Consider the following 22142-nt stretch of genomic DNA (forward strand, 5'->3'; position numbering starts at 1 on the left):
GACTGCAGCACGCCAGGCTTCCCTGTCCATCATCAACTCCCAGAGCTTGCTCAAACTCATGTCCATTGAGTCGGTGATGCCATCCAACCATCTCATCTTCTGTCGTCTCTTTCTCCTCCTGCCTTCAGTCTTTCCCAGCATCAGGGTCTTTTCCAATGAGTCAGTTCTTCACATCAGGTGGTATATGGTTTATCACAGGGCATTTTGAATATATTTCCCTGTACTGTATAGTAAACCTTATTGTCTATTCATTCTATATGTAATAGTCTGTATCCACTATTCCCAAACTCCTAATTCATCCCTCCTCCACCCCCTTTCCCCTTTGGTAACTGTAAGTTTGTGTTTGGAGCTGTCAGTCTGTTCCCATTTTGTAAATATGTTTAGTTGTGTTGTAGTTGAGATTTCACATACAAGTGATATCATATGATATTTGTCTTTCTCTCTCTGGCTTACTTCACTTCGTATGATAATCTCTAAGTCCACCCATGCTGCTGCCAGTGGCATTATTTCCTCTTTTTTTTTGTGGTTGACTAGTACTCCATTGTGTACATCTTCTTTACCCATTCATCTGTTGATACACATTTAGCTTTCTTCCAGTCTTAGCTATTGTGGATAGTGCTGCTGTGAACAAAGGGGTGCCTGTTGCTTTTCAAATTAGAGTTTTGATCCAGCAATCCTACTCCTGGGCATGTATCTGGTCAATAAGCATTTCTTGAGTAAGTAAATGATATCAGAGCATGGAAACCACTGTTCCAACCTTAGGGAGTGGCACAGCCTAGCTTATCCACCTCTTAGGAATGTTAGAGGCGTTGACCAGAGAATGTTTGGACTGTGTTACTAGGCAGGTATTTATTAGTAGCAGTAAATGGATGAGAAAGTAATGGAAGATACTGTAGAACATTGAATATTTAATCACACTGAAGGGAACTTGGCCTTTGACATCTGGCTGTAGCAGATGCAATAGTTACAATATTGTCGGAAAATGTATTCTAATTTATGGTGTGGCAGATTCAGTGATTACATACCCTTGACAACGGCAAGCATCACTAAAATATATTTTTTTCTCCTTTCTACCTTATAGACAGTATTGATAAACCAGGTACATCATTGCCTACCTGGGCCATAGTTCTACTTGCTGTGTCATTGTCATTGCTTTTGATCCTGATCATTGTTCTGATTATAATATTCTGCTGCTGTGTCTCCAGGACAGAGAAAGAAGGTAATTTACTTTTGTTCACATAGATTTGTATGTGTTTTTAAATTTTTGGTACAAGGATTTGTAGTTCATTAGCTCATCTGCTCTTTCAAAAGATACATTGGCTTTTAGAGTCCTTGAAAGGAAATGCATGAAATTAGTAGAGAAGGAAAGGACTTTCTCATGGAAGGAAGCCTGAGCCAACCCCTCAAGGAAGACAGATCTTCACACCCTGAGAAGGTTAAGAGATGGTTGTGTGTTTATTTGCAAGGCGTGTGTGCTCAGTCATGTCCGACTCTTTGAGACCCCATGGACTGCAGCCTGCCAGGTCCCCGTGTCCATGGAATTTTCTAGGCAAGACTGGAGTGGGTTGCCATTTCCTGCTTCATTATTTGCAAGGATATAAGGCTATTTTGATGTGTCATTCAGATGCTATGCCTTTTTTTCTTTCTAAAATAATATCTACCTATCTGAGCACATCAAAAGATTATTTTCTAGTTTGTAGGATTCTGACTCTCCTTTTCTAGGTGAATATCAATGCAGTGGTAGAAAGAAAAACATGGTCTTTTGTTAACAAAAATAGTACAAATAAAATTAATAAATATAAGTACACATCTTCTAAATGAAGTCTTTTGAGATACTCCAAGATATGTGAAGGCAGTGGCCTTGTCTGGGGGCAGGCTCAACCTCAGGGTGAGTTTATCAGTGTTAGGGTGGGAGTAAGTTCATGGTTTTGGAAACCACAGGCACTTTGTTGTATGAACTCAGGACTACCCAAGGGATACCTCAAGGTGCCACTCAGGACTACCCAAGTGTTGAGTGTGTGTCCATCTTTGTCTTTCTTTCTCTCCTAAAACCTCCATCTACTCTTATTTGAATTTTTTTTCTTAAAGTCAGAGTTTTGATGTTTGGCTACATGTCAGTTTAATTGTACTTTTAATTTTACTAGCACTATATGATTTGATGAGCACTTTCTGCATGTCTGCCAGGCACCATGTTATCTACCTTTTTACTTGGACTAGCTCTCTTAGTGCGATATTTCACGTGACGTGCATTGTCCTGCCTAACTGGGCTACTTGCCTAGACTTAGCTCCTGTTGGGTTTAGTTTGTCCTTGGAGAATTACCTCTGTGCTATACCTCTATTCAGACTTCTGTGGTGGCTCAGTCACCTGCCAATGCAGGAGACACGGGTTCGATCCCTGGGTTCGGAAGATCCCCTGGAGAAAGAAATGGCAACCCACTCCAGTATTCTTGCCTGGAGAATTCCATGGACAGAGGACCTGGCAGGCTACAGTCTATGGGGTTGCAAACGAGTTGGACTTAGCAACTAAACAAAAACATACTTTTATTCTCTAAGAAACAGAAATGAAAAGTAGTGAACCCCTGTTGACCCATATTTGATGGAAATTTGTTTTTCCTTGGGAGTTATCCTGTGTGTCACAGATCCATTATTAACCCCACTGAATTTTAATGAAAACTATGGATAACTTAAATTTTAATTCAAAACAGACAAGGATTGCTTGTTGCCTTCAGATGATTATTTTTGACATTAGCTATTGTGGTATGGTTGAAGAACATTCTGGTTATTTGGACTTCTGAATCTCCTAGGCTTTTGTCTGCTCCACACCAGCCTAATAAGAAGGTCTGGTCCACATGGGTTGTGCACCCAGAGATCCTCTGATTCTTAGTTTCCTCGTTTACAAATGAGGATAAGTCCTATCCTAGAGATTGGTTGTTGCTGTTGTTGTTGCTAAGTCATGTCTGACTTTTTGTGACCTCATGGACTGTAGCCCACCAGGCTCCTCTGTCCGTGGGATTTCCCAGACAAAAATACTGGAGTAAGTTGCCATTTCTTCCTCCAGGGGATTTTCCCGACCCAGGGATCAAACTCACGTCTCTCTCTTTACAGGTAGATTCTTTACCATTGAACCATCATGGAAGCCCAGAGACTGGTTAGGAGAATTAAAAAAATTAACATAATAAAAGTTTATGTGATCTGTCCTAGAGTTTATCTTTTATTTATCTCTGAAAAGCTGATTCACAATGGACACTACACTTCACCTTGACATAAACGTAGAGGATCCAGCAAAGTCTTGGACTTCCACATGATAATTATTTCCATGCTTAAAACTGTTAAAATTCCAGGATTTTAAAAAGTATTTTCAGGAAACTTCCCTGATGGTCCAGTGGTTAAGACTCCATGCTCCCAATGCAGGTGGCACAGGTTCAATCCCTGCTTGGGGAACTAAGATCTTCATGCCACAAGGTGTGGCCCAAAAAATAAGTAAATAAAAACAAAAAAGTTATTTTCTGGTGCTCCACTTTTTTGGTGCCTGAAGAATTCTCAGTGCTCTTCCTGGTTTCTGGGGACTGACTGAGGATGGCTGGGGACCCCACTCAGCATGGCCTGGAGGCTTTGGGAATCCATGCTTCTAGAGCAGTGGGACCAGGGGTCCCTGTCCTTCAGACTGAACCTGACTGGAACACAACATCCTCTATCACCACGGGGAGACCAATCTCTTCCTTTCAACTCAAATAAGATTCCTTCTGAGGTTCAATTTGAGGTGTCAATCAGTAATGTTGTTAGAACTGAAAATAAGTGAGAACATTATCCAAAAAACAAGGAAAATGAATATTTTTTGGATCGCGATAAAGCAAGATGCATAGGGGCAGTAGACAGGAAGGTGAAGATGCAAAGCACACTGGTTTTAGAGCCAGGTGGGCTGGGTCTATTGTGGGGGCTGTGCTGCTCCCCATGTTGAAATGCTAGATTACTTCCAGCCCAAGAATCCATTGATGAAAAACACTAGCATTGTAACAAGAGCTTTTGAGGGGTGGGCAGAACTGTGTGAATTGATTCTATTGGTACATATTGACTGAAAACGTATTTTAGAATGAAGAACTATAATGCTTAAGCAATATAATTCCTTATCTGTTAAAAACATAGTTACCCTTGTGCAATAGTATCTAGTTTGTTAAAAATAAGATAATGCTAACACTTATCTCTTGGATTGTTGTAATGATTAAATGAAATAACACCTTGCATAGCACTGGCACGCTGTCTGGACAGGTAAGCACTGAATGATCGACAGCAGAGACTGGGAACACAGAGTCCTCATGGTGAACTAATGCAGTCTCTATAACCTCAGGAATCAGATTCAGTACTCACTGAGTACATACTCGGCCCCTACTGTATTTCAGGTACCCAAGTATCATAAATATATCTATTTATGATAGTGAACAGTGAATTCTACTTTCCTTATGTTTGAAGTCATTTGGTAGTTCACTGTTAGGGAACTAAATACCTGTTGGATCACAAACACTCAGTAATGTGAATGTTTAAAATGAGGGGCCTATAAAAATTGATGTGATTTTATTTTCAGAATAACTACCCTGATTTTGCTAATGTAATTTTGTTCCTTTTCTTTCTCTTTTTGCAGAATCCAGTTATCAAAGTCAAATAAGGTAAGTCTGAGATCACGTCAATTTTCTGAAAATAAAAACAAATGAAAATCAACCAACACACACAGCTGTGGGATTTTAGGACTATATTACTCAAAATAAGGCACTAAAAGTGGACAACTCTGAAAAACATGTATGCCAATCACCAACTCATAGGGCGATATTAACTGTAGAATAAAATAGGTGGGTTCCTACTGCCTGTGTTTGACTTGCTCACTTAGGAAAATGGAGTAGATTTTTACTTGGTGTCTGGCATTCGCCACTCTTTCCACAAGAGGACACTCTGTACCATGACTGGTGCCCTCTTGCTTTAAGTCATGGCTAGGGTTCTGAGGTGTTCTTGCCTGGAGAATCCCAGGGACGGGGGAGCCTGGTGGGCTGCCGTCTCTGGGGTCGCACAGAGTTGGACACGACTGAAGCGACTTAGCAGCAGCAGCAGGGATCTGAGGACCATTTTAAGAATCAGGCAGAGGTCCTACTGAAACTTCCAGGGCAGTGGAGACAGCGAGACCAGCTGGGTTGCTTAAGGCAATGAAGCTGACTAGGCAGACAGGTTAGGAGTGTTCACTGCTCACCCCCCGCGGGGGAGGGATGGAAACATTCCTGCCCTTCTCACAGCTGTCCATATATAGCTACAAGCATTTTTAAGGTAACTACATCAAAGACTTATAATAACCAGTTTAAATGTCTGCAATATTTACATAATTATAAATGCAGTCAAGGGAGGGATTTCTAGACAGTGGTGGTTTTGTTGGGAGTGTTAAAACCACATCCAGCTTTCAGTATCTTATTAGACAATTTTAATACGTGTAATGCTACAATTTAAAATATCTTCTGGCTACATGTGATGAAGGAAGTTGTATGTAATCATCATTAGCTCATGAATGGACATCCTTTCAGGTAAATATTTGCACATACCCTTGCTTATTTCCCTTGCTTGATAATCAATTCTTAGTGGTAAAGCATAAATATTTTAAAATCTTTGGATATCTACTGCCAAACTTCCTTCCTCTGGGAAGCTGTACCAATTTTTGCTTTATTTCAGAGGCAGACTTTTTCTATGAAGGGCCATAGTAAATCTCTTTGGTTTTGTGGGCCACATGCTTTCTGTCACAGCTACTCAACTCTGTTGCTCTAACAGGAAAGCAGCCATAGACAATATGGAAGCAGACGAGTTCCAATAAAATTCCATTTATAGAAACAGATGGGGGCCCAGATTTGGTCTGTGGGTCACAGCTGGCCAATCCTGCTTTATTTAGTCACTGGTTTCTGAGAGTTGAGTATCAACCATGTGGGGATTGGCGTTAATGGACCTGTCATGATAAAGTTCCATTTCTTCCCAGAAGGGGAGTGTGTGAGCATACAGGAGTCTACATAGCCATCCTCCTGGGTATGAAAGTCCATCCTGATGCTGGCCGCCCTCCAGGATCCAGGGCCTGAACTTCAGCCTTGCGTTAAGTTCTTTGTGTGTGAATGCACTTGGTGGGCAGTGAGACCCGAACATCTATTGCTGATGAACATTGCTTTTTCAAATGGTCTAATTCTAGGAAATCTGCAACTGTGAAGACAAGCAAAGACACTGCTGGGACAAAGTTGAAGAGTGCAAATGAAAACTATGGCTACCTTTCAGATGAGTCAAGGACCACACGTGAGTGGCTGGGTTTGGACAGGGAGAATGTCAGAGGAGGAGCTGGCCCACCGAACACCATTTCTGAAGGCATCTGCTTAGCTCTTGGCGGTCATTATTTGGGGTGTAATTTTTAGAAGAAGTCATTCCAGAACTAGAAATATTCTAGGAGACAATAACAGTAAAAATCCACCTGTTTATCTAAAGTTAAAAGAAATTGAGGTGAAAATTTGTTTTTAAAAATAATTTTGTTCAAAATTTTTTTTAAATTATTCTACCTTAAAGTATGTGAGGAGGCACTTTTATACATTGGAGTTACTTCCCCAAAACTTCAGTTAAATCTGAAATTCAGCAAGAAATCTTTCCTTTTCAATTTGATAGTCATATTGGGTTCTTTGAAGCCACTGTCACTAGTGAAGGGTACAGGTAGGATCTGAACCAAGATCCTTTTCAAAGCAGTTGAGAGACAGACTGTACAAATTACCCCTTAGAAGTTGGGGGCTGGCCCTAACAATTTGCCCGCAAATCAAATTCCACAGGAAGATTTTTGGTTAATCGATTCTTGCAGAGATGCTCAAAACTGTTTTCTCCACTAAGACTGGGACTCTATTCTTGGTAGCTCTTTTCTTCCCATTCTTTTGTGCCTCCCTCCTATGTACCTTCCAAATGTATGCTTCAGATTCAAAGGAATATCACCAAGCATGGACAGTTTCCTCGAATAATCCCATCATAGTCTCTTGCAAAATTTCCTGTGATAGAATATTTACTCATTAGTATTTAGAGCAATGAATCAAGTCCCTTGACCAAAATTGTGGCCCAAACTGAATCTCTCTGGCCCCCTTTTCCCACTGTGTCTATTTCCCTCCATCAGACGTTAAAGCTATGGATTCGTCTTGTTTCTGAATGCGACTAACTTCTCAAGAAAGGAATCGATTTTGAGTCCTTTTGCTATATTTTTATTTCATTAGAAAGAGAAATCTCTAAAAACATGTCCCATCAAGTAAACTTTAAAAAAGCCGTTTGTGGTTAGGAATGATTGATGCCAGGATACTACATAAAAGTATTTCTTTATGCGTCAGAGTTGTTAGAATAGGCAGTGGGGTTTGGGTCACTTCTGACTCTAAAAACATCTTCTTTCTGTTGCAGAGCCGGCTTCCCTCCATGCCAAGTCCTCTGAAGCCGGTGTTCCAGAGCAATGCAGCAGTAGGCAACCTCATCAGGTGATTCAGACCTTCTCCCCCTTTTGGACTTTTTTTTTTTTTGCCATTAAACAGCTTTGCCTCATGGCAGGCGATTATGTTATATTCACCATGGACAAATGTGGCATTTGCCCATCTCTGAGTCAATGGGACAGTATTGGGGAATGGGACCAGAACACGTAGTATCTCTCCCTGTGGAGCAGGATTTTTGGGAAAAGACCAAAGTGTAATTGTTGACTGGTAATATTGAGGAGTCTGTTAGACGTCCACACAGAGATGTGGGATGTGCAGACGGATGTGTGAGCCTGGGGCACCAGGAAGAGCATGATTTTTTTAAAAATTTTATTTTTTCTCATATGTTTTTCAAAAATATTTATTTTAACTGGAGGGTAATTACTTTACAATATTGTGATGGCTTTGGCATACATCGACTGAATCAGCCACCAGTACACATATGCCCCCCCCATCCTGAACTCCTGCCCACCTCCCTCCCCACCCTTTCTCTCTGGGTTGTCCCAGAGCACTGGTTTTGAGTGCGCTGCTTCATTCATTGAACTTGCACTGGTCATCTATTTTACATATAGTAATATACATGTTTCAATACTGTTCTCTCAAATCATCCCACCCTCACCTTCCCCCACAGAGTCCAAAAGTCTGTTCTGCTTTGCTACCTTGCATATAAGATCATTGTTTCCATCTTTCTAAACTCCATATATATGCATTGATATATAGTATTTGTGTTTCTCTTTCTGACTTACTTCATTCTGTATAATATGCTCCAATTTCATCCACCTCATTAGAACTGACTCAAACATGTTCCTTTTTATAGCTAAGTAATACTCCATTGTGTATATGTACCACAACTTCCTTATCCGTTCATCTGCCAATGGACATCTAGGTTGCTTCCATGTCCTAGCTATTGTAAACAGTGAGGGAAGAGCACAATTGACTGCAGGTATTTCTGGTTGCTAGGCAACTTTTGATGGGCACTGCCCTTCCAAGGGACATTAACATAAGGGAAACCATCCATGAGGAGCCGTGGAGACACAGTTCATCATTTTCTGACACTGAGCCAACATTGCTTATTACTCGAATGAATTAGAGTTCATATGCAGGATGTATGGTTCTTTATATCCAAAAATTATATTAAACAAATGTGTATATGTCAATCCTGATCTCCCAATTCATCCCACCCCCTCTTCCCTCCTCGGTGTCCATAGGTTGTTCTCTGAATCTGGATTAATATATATATTCTATTCATACTATGTGTAAAACAGACAACTAATGAGAACCTACTGTACAGCTGAGGGAGCTCTACTCGGTGCTCTATGGTGACCTAAATGGGAAGGAAATCCAAAAAAGAGGGGATGTATGTATATGTGGGCTTCTCAGGTGGCTCAGTGGTAGAGAATCTGCCTGCCAATGCAGGAGACATAGGATATATGGGTTCGATCCCTGAGTTGAAAAGATCCCCAGGAGAAGGAAATGGCTACCCGCTCCAGTATTCTAGCTTGGGAAATTACAGTCCATAGGGCTGCAAAGAGTCAGACATGACTGAGCAACTGAATACAGACACGTATGTATATGCATGGCTGCTTCACTTTGCTGTACAACAGCAATTAACACAGCATTGTAAAGCAACTATAGCCTAGTAAAAATTACTTCAAACAACAAACAAAATACAAATGTGTGTCTAACCAGGGCCATTTTCTAACTTGTGCATCTTCAAAAGAGAAGCACTTAGATGCGATTCTGCCCTAGTATCCCCAATGGGTGTTCTCCTCTGCTAGATTTTGGGGAAGCCAGACTCGCAGCTTGGGGCTCCGACAGCTTATGGATCACATAGCCTTAGCTCTGTCTGGCCTTGGAGTTGGTACCTGCCTGAGGCGCTACTGCTGAGTGCATGCCTTCGAAGCCCCATCCTTCTCTCCTGGCATTGATGTTCACTTCAGCTTCCAGCTGGCTGCCGGCTGTAATATGCCTCCCTGCAGTTGAGACCCAGCTCCATACGTACATCTTGCCAGAGACATGTGCCTCCCAGGCCTGTGCAGGAAAGGGGACCTTGATGGATGTTTAGCCACGTATAGAGAGGAGCTAAATGATGCTGTTAGCAGCAACTAAGGTAGCCAGGCAGGAAGATGTATGAGGGGTTCGAGGCACAGAAGCAGATGGACCTGCGTGACAAATTGTGAGCTCCTGGTATGAGTTTGAGCTACTGCCTCAGGCTGGGTGGCAGGGAATAGAGAGGTAAAACTCTTCCCATCAAGCTGCTCCTGTGGGCACATGCATCTATTGTCTGTAGCAATGCAACAGTTTCCCCTTTGAAGGGCCAGTGTCTCTTGATTTAAGAGGTGGTGGGTGAAAGGGAGCAATTGCCAAGCTGTGATGGGCGTTTCCTGTCCAGACCCCACGACCAGACCTGAGTGGGCACTGCGTGCTGATGAAGGGGCTCTCCCTCAGTGTCAAGCATGGTCATCCCAAGGACACATTTAAGCTGGTCATTACTTCAGTGGCCTTCCTGTGGTTACATGGCATGTGTCTTTCCACCAGAGAAGTCACAGGGCTCAGGTCTGGGATGGAGGATGGGGCAGCGGGGAGGAGATACAGAAGTGGGTCATGTCCCATATCCCTGATATAAATGAAGAGAAAGGGGGACTATGGGTGTGCTTGTATGCAGGAGGATGGCATTCAGAGCTCTGAGGGGACACTCAGTTCAAAGCGTTGTTTTGAAAATATACAGGGAGACATTTCATTTAGTATGTTTTCCAATTTCTCCATCTCTTCCTTTTTTTTTTTTTTTGATGTTCTTTCTCAAGCACAGTAGAAAAGCTTTTTTGTACATATATAAATAGTATGTATAATATATATCTTAGAAAACTTATGAATTTTTGCCTAACTAAAAAATTTATGACATTTTGACTTCACTTATTTGACTTAGTATGAATGAAATGCTAGATTCCAATAAAAAAAAATAGATGCACAACAAGCAACAAAGATTTACTGTATAGCACAGGGAACCATAGTCAATATCTTATAATAACCTGCAATGGAAAATAATCTGAAAAATAATATGTGTATATGTATAATTGAATCACCTTACTGTGCACCTGAAACATTGTAAGTTAATGGTACTGCGATGAAAAATACATATGATGAAAAAAATATACAGGGAGAGAAATTTAGGATGTTTCTTCTTCTTAAACGTGTAACCAGTTAGATAATCTATTGGTGGAAAAAGAACAGTGGCCATCGAGGTGCTGGGCCCTGGGGGCTGGTAACACACCCCCACGCTTCTTGAAGTGTTTGTAAGGTTTCTAGGCAAGCAGGGCACCTCAGCCAGAGGACCAGGTTTCTTAAGGATCAAAAAGGATGCAAGGAAGATGAACTATTTTTGCCTGAGCTAGAAACTGACAAAGCGTTTTTAAATAGCTGGATTTTTCTAAGCGGGGGAACTTAGGACAAACACATTTCTGAAAAGGTCCATCTTTGATCCTTAGGCAAAAGGTGCCTTGCAGGTGTGGGTCCAGGCACTGCGTCCTCATTGCCCATTTGGGAAACCTGGACGTGAGGTGTACCATGGATTATGCTTCCTGTGAGGCCCTTAAAGGAGGGAAGAATTGTGTTAGTTGCTCAGTCGTGTCAGACTCTTTGCGACCCCATGGACTGTAGCCCATTAGGCTCCTCTGTCCATGGAAGTTTCCAGGCAAGAATATTGGAGTGGTAGCTATTCCCTTCTCCAGGGGAACTCCCTGACCCAGGGATCAAACTCTGGTCTCCTGCTTTGCAGGTAATTCTTTACAACTGGGCCACCACAGAAGCCCTAAAGGAGGGAGGGAACAGACAAATATCATATGATATCGCAACTATATGGAATCTACAAAGTGATACAAATCAACTTATTTACAAAACAGACTTGCAGACATAGAAAACGAACTTATGGTTACTAAAGGGGAAAGTGAGAGGAGGGATAAATTAGGAGTTTGGGATTAACAGATACACATCACTCTATATAGATAACCAACAAGGACCTACTGTAGAACACAGGGAACTATATTCAATATTTTGTAATAACCTATGAGGGTAAGATAATCTATAAAAAGAATCTGAAAAAGTATATGTACAGGTGAATCACTTTGCTGGACACCTGAAACGAGCATGACACTCTTGTACTCCAACTTAATCAAAAGAGGAGGAGGGCGGGAAGAAGAGGGTCCATAGAGGAAAGGCCTGGGCCTTCAGTAGTTCCCTCCCATGTCCTGGTTCCAAAGAGGACACAGTCCTGCATGTGGTCATCTGGGCCCTGGAGACCCACCAGGAGGTCAAGCCACAGCTTGTAGGAGCAGGTCCAGGCCACCCTTAGCGAGAGGTTCCTTTAGAACTTGCCACAGCCAGGCCTGCAGCTGGTCTGTGTGGCCACGTCGCCCACTCTGCTGGGGGTGGGGACCCTCCTCAGAACTTCTTAGGCCACAGAGCAAGGACAGTACACTGTGATTTCTTTCCTTGTAACTTTTCTCCCTGTGCAGTGACCCCTGCTCCCTGGAGGGCCCAGGACAGGCAGCTGAGAGTCAGAGCCCCGTCCCTTGTCCTTCTGTCCTGCCCTCCTCTCCCTGGGCCTCCCTGTGAGTCAGTTTGTTCACTCTGCTGTCTGTGCTGCTGTCGGGGGGTCGCCACCCACCCCAGGGGCCCAGAGTAAGTGACCAGTGAGATTCCTGCCCAAGAGCTGGCTGGTTAGACTTCAGGGTGGTTGACTATGGATGATACAATTGTAAGGAAAATCTGAGCTAGGCTCAGGTCCTGAGCAGCCTGTGAGTTAAACGGAGAGATCTCAGGTTGTGAGTCAGCCTGTAGCAAAAGTGTGGCCCGGGCTCCTCACCACAGAGCTGGTTGGGTCAGATGCCTGTCCCATGGATTGAGATAGGCTGTGTATGTGAGAGCAGCTGAGGCTCCTGCCCTGGGTCAGCGGGTCTCAGAGCAGGGCCATCTTGCCTTTGACTAGACCAGCATCTCATGAGTCTACCTGTGTGTGTTCTCCCCACTCCGCCTTCTCATCTCAGCTGATGTCTTACTTACCCTCCACATCTTCAGGAGGTCTTAGGTAGTGGGAGGCCGTGGAATCCGTGCAGTCTGGCATGGCATTCTGGATTGCTCATTAAACACTAATTCCCTCTACTGGAGAACACCCAGCATTACGCTGTCGCGAGTAAAGTGACACCAGGAGCCTGAGTGCTTATAGACTGCTCACCACAATACAATCAGGACAAAAATACTATTTGACCGGAGTAGATGAGTATGCAATGTTTTGTTTCGGGTCCTTGAAGACAGGTGCATGATTCCAGGTCAAATGGTCATCTTGCTCCTTTGTAATTTTGGTCCCTCAGGGCTTCCTCAAGACTGTCTTGTTCAAATGATCCAGGGAAGGGGGAGCCTGAAGGGCCCTGGGTGCAGTGCATAGGAGAGTCATCGGTGTGGCCTTTGGGGTACCCAGGTTCCTGGTCCCCCCCATCGTGGATCTCCTGGCTCAGTCCAGTTGGTGGTGGGGCAGCCTGGGCATCTCTGCATTTTAGAGCCAGTGGAGGGGTTTCTGACACGTGGCTGGATTGAAGGGGTTATTGCCTAAGATGGAAATGACCTTGTAGGTGGGGAGAGTGGGATGTTGCCAAAGATTGACTTGGCTACTTTGTCATTTCACCCTGGGCAATACTTATGATATGCTCAGAGTCCCAAGACATTCATGTTAACCGAACTGGGCTGGGATTTACTGGGCCGCTCTCCAGGACTGATGCTGCCTGCACACCGTGCGATTCCCAGGTGGCTCAGCGGTAAAGAATCTGCCTGCTAGTGCAGGAGATGCAGGTTCCATCCCTGGATCAGGAAGATCCCCTAGAGAAGGAAATGGCAACCCACTCCAGTATTCTTGCCTGGAGAATCACATGGACAGAGGAGCCTGGCAGGCTACAGTTCATGGGGTTGCAAAAGAGCTGACATGACTGAGCGACTAAAGAGGCAGCAGCACTCTTGCTGGCATCATGTGGACCCCGCTACAAGGAGAGGAGGCCCTGGGGTCTGTGACCACACCTGCTCAGAGTTGAGCACAGGCGCCGAGGAGCAGGCTGTTTGGGGAGTTAGTCTCACCCTCCCTTCAGTCCCACCCAGAGTTCTACCATCTGTATCTCTATCCCCAGGCTGCTGAGAGCATCCACATGCTGTGTCCTCATCGTGCATCACCAGGCGTGAATTTAATTACACCTTACGCTCAGCAGTTACTGAACAGGAGCCTGGCTCCTTAATACTTTGTGTGTGTGTGTGTGTTAGTCACTCAGTCATGTCCAACTCTTTGCGACCCCACGAACTGATCTCAGGTTCCTCTGTCCATGGAATTCTCCAGGCAAGAGTACTGGAGTAGGTCATCATTTCCTTCTCCATGGGGTCTTCCCAAACCAGGGATTGAACCCGGGTCTCCCACACTGCAGGCAGATTCTTCACTGTCTGAGCCACCAGGGAAACCCTCTTCATACTGTGAGTGGGTGAGTGACAGTCGCTCAGTCATGTCCCACTCTTTGCGACCCCATGGACTGTAGCCTGCCAGGCTCCTTTGTCCAGGAAGGGGTAAAACCCTATCTGCCGTGGCACCAGCCCCCGTAACTCTCGCTCCTTCGACACCCTCCCTGTTAAGGTCCAGAACACCGGAGGCCCGCACTACCATGGGAAGGTCGCCATAGTTGTCGTGGGGAAGCCCTTTTTTCAGATCCCCAGGTGCCTCCAATTCTTTCAGTGGTGACGGTCCTTGAGGACTTCAGAAGCAGGGAGGGCTCAGCTCTGGGGCAGTGTCACTGGGGACAGGCCGTGGGCTGGAGGTTGCCTCCACATAAGGCCAGCCACTGTGCTCTGGAGCTACCAGAGGCCATGGCTGATGTAGGTCAGGTCCACTGGGAGTCGCAGGCTTTTAAATCAAGGGAAGTGGCCCCCTGTGGCCTCCTGGAGCACTTCCCATGCTCATCCCCACCTCTCAGCCCACTGCCCTGCCGGGTCCCCCCAAACTTGGAAGTCTTTACCAGGGGCTGAGAGAGAGAGTCCTTATTACTGCCACAACTGGAAGAAGTGGGGAGTGCTTCTCCCGTATTCTGGGTCCCGAGGAATGCTCGCTGAGTGTGGAGATGAAGCCGGCACCTAGAAACACGTTAGTCTGGGTACCAGCGGACCGAGCAGTGGTCCTCAGGACAGAGACGCACTTCAGGGGCTTGTTAAAATGCTCCCTCCTGAGTCTCTTCCAGACTTTCTGGGCCAGAATCTCTGGGAGATATGGCTGAAGAATGGACACTTTTACTGCGCTCCTGGGCAATCTGCTTTGAGGAAAATTCATTTGTGGCTCCGCGTGAAAACATAACAGACATGCATTGCATCGTTCCTAAGGGGACATCATCCCCGAGTTTGGGAGACTCACTTACATCTGTGCGTTCAAAATGACCCGTGTTCACGACCCCACTGCAGGGAACTTGCTGCAGAGCACAGAGGATTCAAGATGCTTGTTGGGGGCTGTGAAGGGGGTCACATGGAAGTGGCCTGACATTGACGTACTCCATAACCATGAGGCATCATAGTTGGGGAACACTTTTTAAATCTCCCATGTTTTATGTGGGTCCGAAGGCACAACGCTTTCAATATGAATGAATAAAAGAGGATTTTAGGCTGTAGAAATCCCAGATCATGCACTGAATTTTAGGAAGACTCAGAAGGTAAAACGAGACTGATTTTCAAAATTTGCATTAATCAAAACATGACACTTTTCTTTCTGATTATTTCTATTCTGGTTGAATCTCCAGTTAAGACATATAACACTGATGTTCTTTTCCAGACAAGAATTTCTGTTGGTGAGGTACAGTTAATGTAGGTGTCACTGTCCATTAATTCATTAGCACAAAACTGATAAAGTCAGAAATTTCTTTCTGAAAATTGCAGTCAATGAGAAAGGAAAGCTTATTTTATTTTGATACAAAACCATGGGGTTTGCAAATATTTAGCATCATGATGAATATTTAAAACAAACAATCCTCCTTTTCCTCTCCTTGACTCACTGGCAGTCCATTTTTTTCTGGTTATTTCAGGCAATTCTGTCTTTCCTTCCAAGTCTGTTAGTTTTGGGGGATGAGCTTATGAATAATTCGAAACCTGGGTTATGTCTTCCCCGCTTATCTCTCCTGTGCTGAGACCAACAGAAATAAACTCTTGATAAATTTAGAAAACAACATTGGTTGGTGCAACCATGTCATGGGGAAAAGACAAACAACAGCAAAACCCCAGGCATCATCACAACAGAAGCACCATCCTTGTGGCACGATGCAGCCCCCGTCAGCCACAAGGTTCTCCTTGTGTGACCGGGAATCAATGAATTAAGACCGGGAGTCAGAGTGGTGCCATCCCCAAGACTCGCTGCAGTTCCATTGTGACCTTAATTATTCATGGTGGCCAGTTACATTATTTAAGATGTTAAATGCAGCTCCAGGGCCCTGCAGTCTGAGCCAATATCTTCAGGATGGGCAGGAAAATACACTGCATGTAATTTATTTTTTATTTTTTTAAACCTTTTTATTTTGCATTGGTGTATGCATGTGTGCTAAGTCACTTCAGTCGTATCCGACTCTTTGCAACCCTATGGACTGTAGCCTGCTAGGCTCCTCTGTTCATGGGATTCTCCAGGCAAGAATACTGGAGTGGGTGACCATGCCCTTCCTTCTCCATGGGATCCTCTGGGTCCAGGGATTGAACCTGCATTTCTTAGGTCTCCTGCATGGGCAAGTGGGTTCTTTACCACTAGCACCACCTGCGTAGACAATTAACAATGTAGTGGTAGTTTCAGGCGAACAGAGAAGGGACTCAGCCATACATATACATGTATCCATTCTCCCCCAGCCCATCCTCCCATCCAGGCTGCCACATAACACTGAGCAGAGTTCCCTGTGCTATACAGTAGGTCCTTTTTGGTTATCCATTTTAAACATAGCAGTGTGTACATGCCCATCCCAGACGCCCTAGCTATCCCTTCCCCCTATCTTTTCCTCTGCAACCATAAGTTTGTTCTCTAAGTCTGTGAGTCTGCTTCTGTTTTGTAAGTTCATTTGTATCATTTCTTTTAGATTCCACATATAAGGGATGTCATATGATATTTCTCCTTCTCTGTCTGACTTATTTCACTCAGTATGACAATCTCGAGGTCCATCCATGGTTCTGCAAATGGCATTATTTCATTCTTTTTAATGGCTGAGTAATATTCCATTGTATTATGTACCTTCTTCTTTATCCATTCTTCTGTTGATGGACATTTAGTTTGCTTCCATATCCTGACTATTGTAAACAGTGCTGCAATAAACACTGGGATGCATGTATCCTTTCAGATCATGTTCTTCTACAGATATACTGCATGTATTCTAACAGGGAATTACTCTTCCACAGGCATTGGCCCCTTGGAGGAGTGAGTGATCTGCTTGGGAGTGCATTTCAGAAGGGGAATGTAAGAGCCAGGAAAACTGTCTGAGGAGATAGATGGGTGATCTACATGGAGTCAGTTCATCAATTTTGCTCCTTTCCTTTAGGAAGGAGAGTGTTATTTAAAGAAAGTTGAAAATATTCTATATTTTCACATAATGGTGAGATTTAGGAATATTAAAAAACAAAATTGTGAATTTTTGCTGTAATTTGCCTTCATACACATTCTAGATTCTTTGAATTGGATCTCTCTTTAGGCCCTGAATTTGGGAAATGTCTAGAGTGTTGTACTGAAAATCATAAAGGAAGGACACATGCTAACAATTGGTATTTCTTTCTGCATCCTCATTTTACCTTTGCTGATGAGTAGAACTTTCTTCTCAAATGTGCCTTTTATGGTGATCTCAAGCAACTCAATGCATCTTTTTTTCTTTGTCTTCAGGAGTCTGATCACCGCCAGCTGGGCCCAGCAAATCACCCACAGGTTTCCTTTTACGTGGCCAGTCCTAAGAAGGTCAGGAATGTGACTTTGGTATAGTACAGACATCCCTTTGGCTTCACATGGCTCTGACTGAGGACCTACATCTCATTGCTCATGACGTCATCATTGCTTACTGTGATGTCATCACTGCTGTCATTCTAATGCTGGGCTCCCACTTTGCAGCATGACCTGGAAGAAGCAATGTTGTCATCATCAGAATGGATATTTTATTTTGAGAGAAGGAATCCATTTTCCCAGCTTCTAAAGTGGAATTTGGCTTTTAAAATATTTCAAGATTTCAGCGAATTCCATAGTTACTCAGTAAAAGTTGCACATTCATTATGATAATGCTTCTCATCACTCAACACTCCTGCTTGCTAACCCAGCACATGGCAGATATGTCTACATCCCATTGTGACGTTGAAGACATCTTTATTATCTACAGTCTCTTGAAGATAATATTTATGTATGTTTACTATATGGTTATTATTGCATATTATCTGTGGAAAAAAAGGGGATTAAACATTAGGATCCATTAGATGAGTGAAATTGCCCAGAAAAATCCTAAGTTGTAGGTTATAAATAATATTACATTCTAAAGCAGAAGTGCACCTTGAGAAATATCTTATTATTGGATATTGACATGAAGACATTCATTTTTATCTGCTCCCTTATCAATCTTTTTCTCACGTCCTCAGATGAGTTAGATGTGGATTTTGCTGTTTGGGGGATGTATCTCCAGCTATGAAAAAACTGGATATGGGCAATACATTCTTTCATAAATAAAAGGGAAGGCACCAAAAAACCTTTTATTGTTCTTCTTAACTCTTTACTGTTTAAATGGTTTAAATAATCATAGAGTTTAAGAATCAAGCATTTTCCAAGAAACAAAACAGGAGACCTCTATTAAAAATTCTTTTTTCATTTTTCATGTAGAGATTCTCAGTGTATTTTGCTGACAACCCCATCTCTTCATATTTAACGTAGAGGTTGGACTATGATTTGACTGAGCTCTGCGCTGGTTGATGCAGATTACTATGATGGCTAGCAATTAGTAACTGCCCTGCGCCCCCCAGACCGAACCATGCTATTGTCAAGATAGAATTTGACTTTTCAGAAGTGTTAGGATTTTAGTAAATTCCTTAGAGTTACCTGGTAAAAGACACAATACATTGTGATGATGATGTTTTTTATCATACACTCCTGTGTGCTAATCCATTCACAAAGAAGTCTGTACAGGCAGACCTCAGAAATGTTGTAGGTTTGGTTCCAGACCACAGCAGTAGAGCAAGTCACACAATTTTTTTTTTTTTTTTTGATTCCCAGAGCGTGTGAAAGTTATATTTACATATACTGTAGTCTATTAAATGTGCCTTTGTGTTATGTCTAAAAGAACAATGCACACATCTTAATTAAAAAAATATTTTCTTGCTAAAAAATGCTTGCCACCATCTGAGTGGTCAGTGAGTTACAAACTTTCTGTAAAAGTCACATCAGAAATCACTGATCACAGGTTATCGATTGAAAAAAACTGCCCAACCTAAAAACTGAGAATTTTTTTATTTGGAAAATTTTCTAAAGACATCGAGCCTGGAAGGCAGACTCCTAGTGAGCTCCGAGGGATTACTCCCAAGAAGTAAGGGAAGAGACAGGATATGTAAGAGTTTTTGCAACAATGACCAGATAGTCATCAAAAGATGACTGTTAATTAAAGAAAACCAGACATCTCAAGTTAAGCAATTCAGTGTTTTTCTATATATGGGGAGATACAAGAGCCTGTGCTTGCTGAAATCATTCCTATTCTGTGCATCTCAGCTGTCTGGAGCCAGGATCTTGTTCTTTCCTATCCTGAGTCCCCTCAGGGCTCACCTTCGGGGCCGACTGCAGTGGCTGTTGGCTTGATGGCCACAGCATCCTTTGTTTGCTGATACGGCAGGCAACGTTTTGCATCCACAACCGCAGCAAGTATAATGAAAGTTTGAAATACTGTGAGAATTACCAGACTGTGACACAGAGACAGGAAGTGAGCAAAGGCTGCTGGAAAAATGGCACTGATAGACTTCTGCTGGGTGTCACAAACCTTCAGTTTGTAAATGCAATATCTATGAAGCACAATAAAGCAAAGCATAATAAAATGATGTGTATCTGTATATTATCATGATATAAAATACTTTTTAAAATCTTAAATTACATTCAGCCCCTACCCTAGACCCTCTTCTATGAATTGATGACTAACTCAAGGGAGATTTGCTGGCACAACATGGGACTGTGTTCTGCTCTGTACCTGTTCTGATTGGCTGGTTCCCATATATTATCCATTCTGATTGGTTGATGTACATACAATACCTTTCTGATTGGGTGGTTCCCATGCACTATGCATTCTGATTTGTTGGTGTACCTAGACTAACCATTCTGATTGGTTGGCTCATCTACCCTGTCCATTCTGATTGGGTGGCTTTCCTGCTTTCAGTTCAGTTCGGTTGCTCAGTCATGTCTGACTGTTTGCAACCCCAAGGGCTGCAGCATGGCCATGCTTCCCTGTCCATCACGAACTCCTGGAACTTGCTCCAACTCATGTCCATTGAGTCGGTGATGCCATCCAACCATCTCATCTTGTCATCCCCTTCTCATCGTGCCTTCAGTCTTTCAGGTTGTCAAATACTTTGAATATCACCACTACTTAGAGGATCCTGAAAAAAATACCTCTTATAAGACTGTGTCCATAATGTGAGGGAATTGGTCACCTATGTTCTTGAAGGGTGAAACTGAAAGTGCAAAATTTCAGAAAGCCATGAATATTGCTATCACTTTCCTGAGAGAACTTTTAATGAGAAACATTAAATGTTTTTAATGAGAAACATTAATTGCCAATACAACTGCTTAAAAATGAGACTCTTTGTTTGTTATCAAGACTTCTTTACTTCCTGTAAACATGATTCTGTCTCCCGCCACCATCCCTGAATGAGAAAGAAGAAAGACCAGAGTTTTCATGAGACCCTTTAAGCAGAGGTGTTTGATGAGTGAATTCTGTATTTTTCACTTCATGGTTTGCTTTCCTTAAATTGCCACAGAATTTGGATCCTGGGACAAAGCAAATATTATGTCCTTTATGCCTTTTGTAACATTTATAGAATCTAGCATTCTGTAGGCATTAAGTAAATACTGACATCAAATAGTTCAATATTGAGAAAGATAGTATATTGAAGTATAATGAATATTTGCCATCTGCCTGCTATAAGAATCATATTCTTGTGGTTATTTTAGGAGTTGGGGGGGGTTGCATGTAGAATACAATTGAACTTTAAGTTTTAAACTCTGGAGAATGATGCCAAATGATTTCCATAGAAATATCTCCAACTTGCTACATGCTTGGTAAATCAGTCTATAATATTTTTTCATCCATTGGATTCTGGGAAGTTTTCCTATATTATGAGTAAATAGGTTCTAACAGTAGCTTATTCCATGAGTAAGTTTTCTCAAAGGGATCCTTGGCTAGTTTATTTTTTAAAAAATTTATTTATTTATTTGGCTGTGTTCAGTCTTAATTGCAGCATGGAGGATCTAGTTCCCTGACTGGGAAGGAAACCCAGGTACCCCTGCATTGGGAATATGGAGTCTCAGCCACTGGACTACCAGGGAAGTCCCCTGACTAGTTTTTATTTTACAAGAGGTATAAACATTTTATAAACAGAACTATCTAGAGTTGACCTATGCAATACCATAGGCACATGTGGCTATTTGCATTTAAATTATTTGAAATGAAATATGATTGATTTCCTCAATCCCAATGGCCACATGTCAAGTGCTCAATACCATGTGTGGCTAGTGGCTGCTGTGTCGGACGTGTAGATTACAGATTTCATTGCTGCATAAAACTTTTTGGGTAGTGCTGACCTAGAGCTTTCTACTTGGAAATGACCTTGGTGTGTCAAGGATGAGCTGTTTTACACAAACATGCAATCTGTGTTTGCTCTCAGTGCTATGTCTGTGTACTTGCCAGTTTCTATTTAGGAATCCTGCAAACCCCAGGGCAGCTCTCAACTGATAATGGGATTGTGCTGATGTGATAAATCTCTCTCTCACTCCTGCAATGCACAGAGCTGAAGCAGGCTCAGGGGAAGGGGTGAGAGAAGTTAAAGCATCGTGTCCAAGGATGTTTCTCTGAAAGATACATATGCCTCTCTGCCAGTGAAAGACCAATGAAGCTACAGATGCATTTAAAGAAGTGTCCCTCAGAGCCTTGAGTCATAAAATGATACCCAGGGAGACCACACCTGCCCATCCTTCCAGGGTTCTTTGATGTTGGTTACACTGTCAGATTCCAAGCCTGCCCCAGGGAGTTAAGGATCTTCCTTTGTTTACTTAGGGCTTCCCTGGTGGCTCAGCTGGTAAAGTAGGACTCAACTCATTCAGGAAATCAGCCCTGAATATTCATTGGAAGGACTGTTGCTGAAGTTGAAGCTCCAATATTTTGGTCAGCTGATGTGAAGAGTGGACTTATCAGGAAAGACTCTGATGCTGGGAAAGATTGGGGGCAGGAGGAGAAGGGGATGACAGAGGATGAGATGGTTGGATGGCATCACTGATTCAATGGACATGAGTTTTGAGCAAACTCAAGAAGAGAGTGAAGGACAGGGAAGCCTGGTGTGCTGCAATCCATTGGGTTGCAAAGAGCCAGACAGGACTTAGTGACTGAA

At 43.0% G+C, this 22142-nt stretch overlaps 1 protein-coding gene across 3 annotated transcripts in view; it reads left to right on the forward strand.

Moving 5' to 3' along the window:
- The window catches only part of IGSF5 (immunoglobulin superfamily member 5), a 52993-nt gene extending 34617 nt beyond the window's left edge, over window positions 1–18376 (forward strand). For 2 of the 3 annotated variants that reach the window (XM_027546554.1, XM_027546562.1), the window contains 4 exons: window positions 4637–4661; window positions 6206–6306; window positions 7432–7505; window positions 17407–18376. In XM_027546554.1, coding sequence (XP_027402355.1) covers window positions 4637–4661; window positions 6206–6306; window positions 7432–7505; window positions 17407–17502 — 296 coding nt within the window. In that variant the 3' untranslated portion in view covers window positions 17503–18376. Of the gene's footprint in view, window positions 1–1081; window positions 1220–4636; window positions 4662–6205; window positions 6307–7431; window positions 7506–17406 lie in introns of all 3 variants that reach the window. The other variant, XM_027546545.1, reaches the window with a different exon arrangement.
- Window positions 18377–22142: the final 3766 nt, after the last annotated feature.

The sequence above is a fragment of the Bos indicus x Bos taurus genome, chromosome 1, assembly GCF_003369695.1.
Source record: "Bos indicus x Bos taurus breed Angus x Brahman F1 hybrid chromosome 1, Bos_hybrid_MaternalHap_v2.0, whole genome shotgun sequence".
Taxonomy (NCBI): Eukaryota; Metazoa; Chordata; class Mammalia; order Artiodactyla; family Bovidae; genus Bos; species Bos indicus x Bos taurus.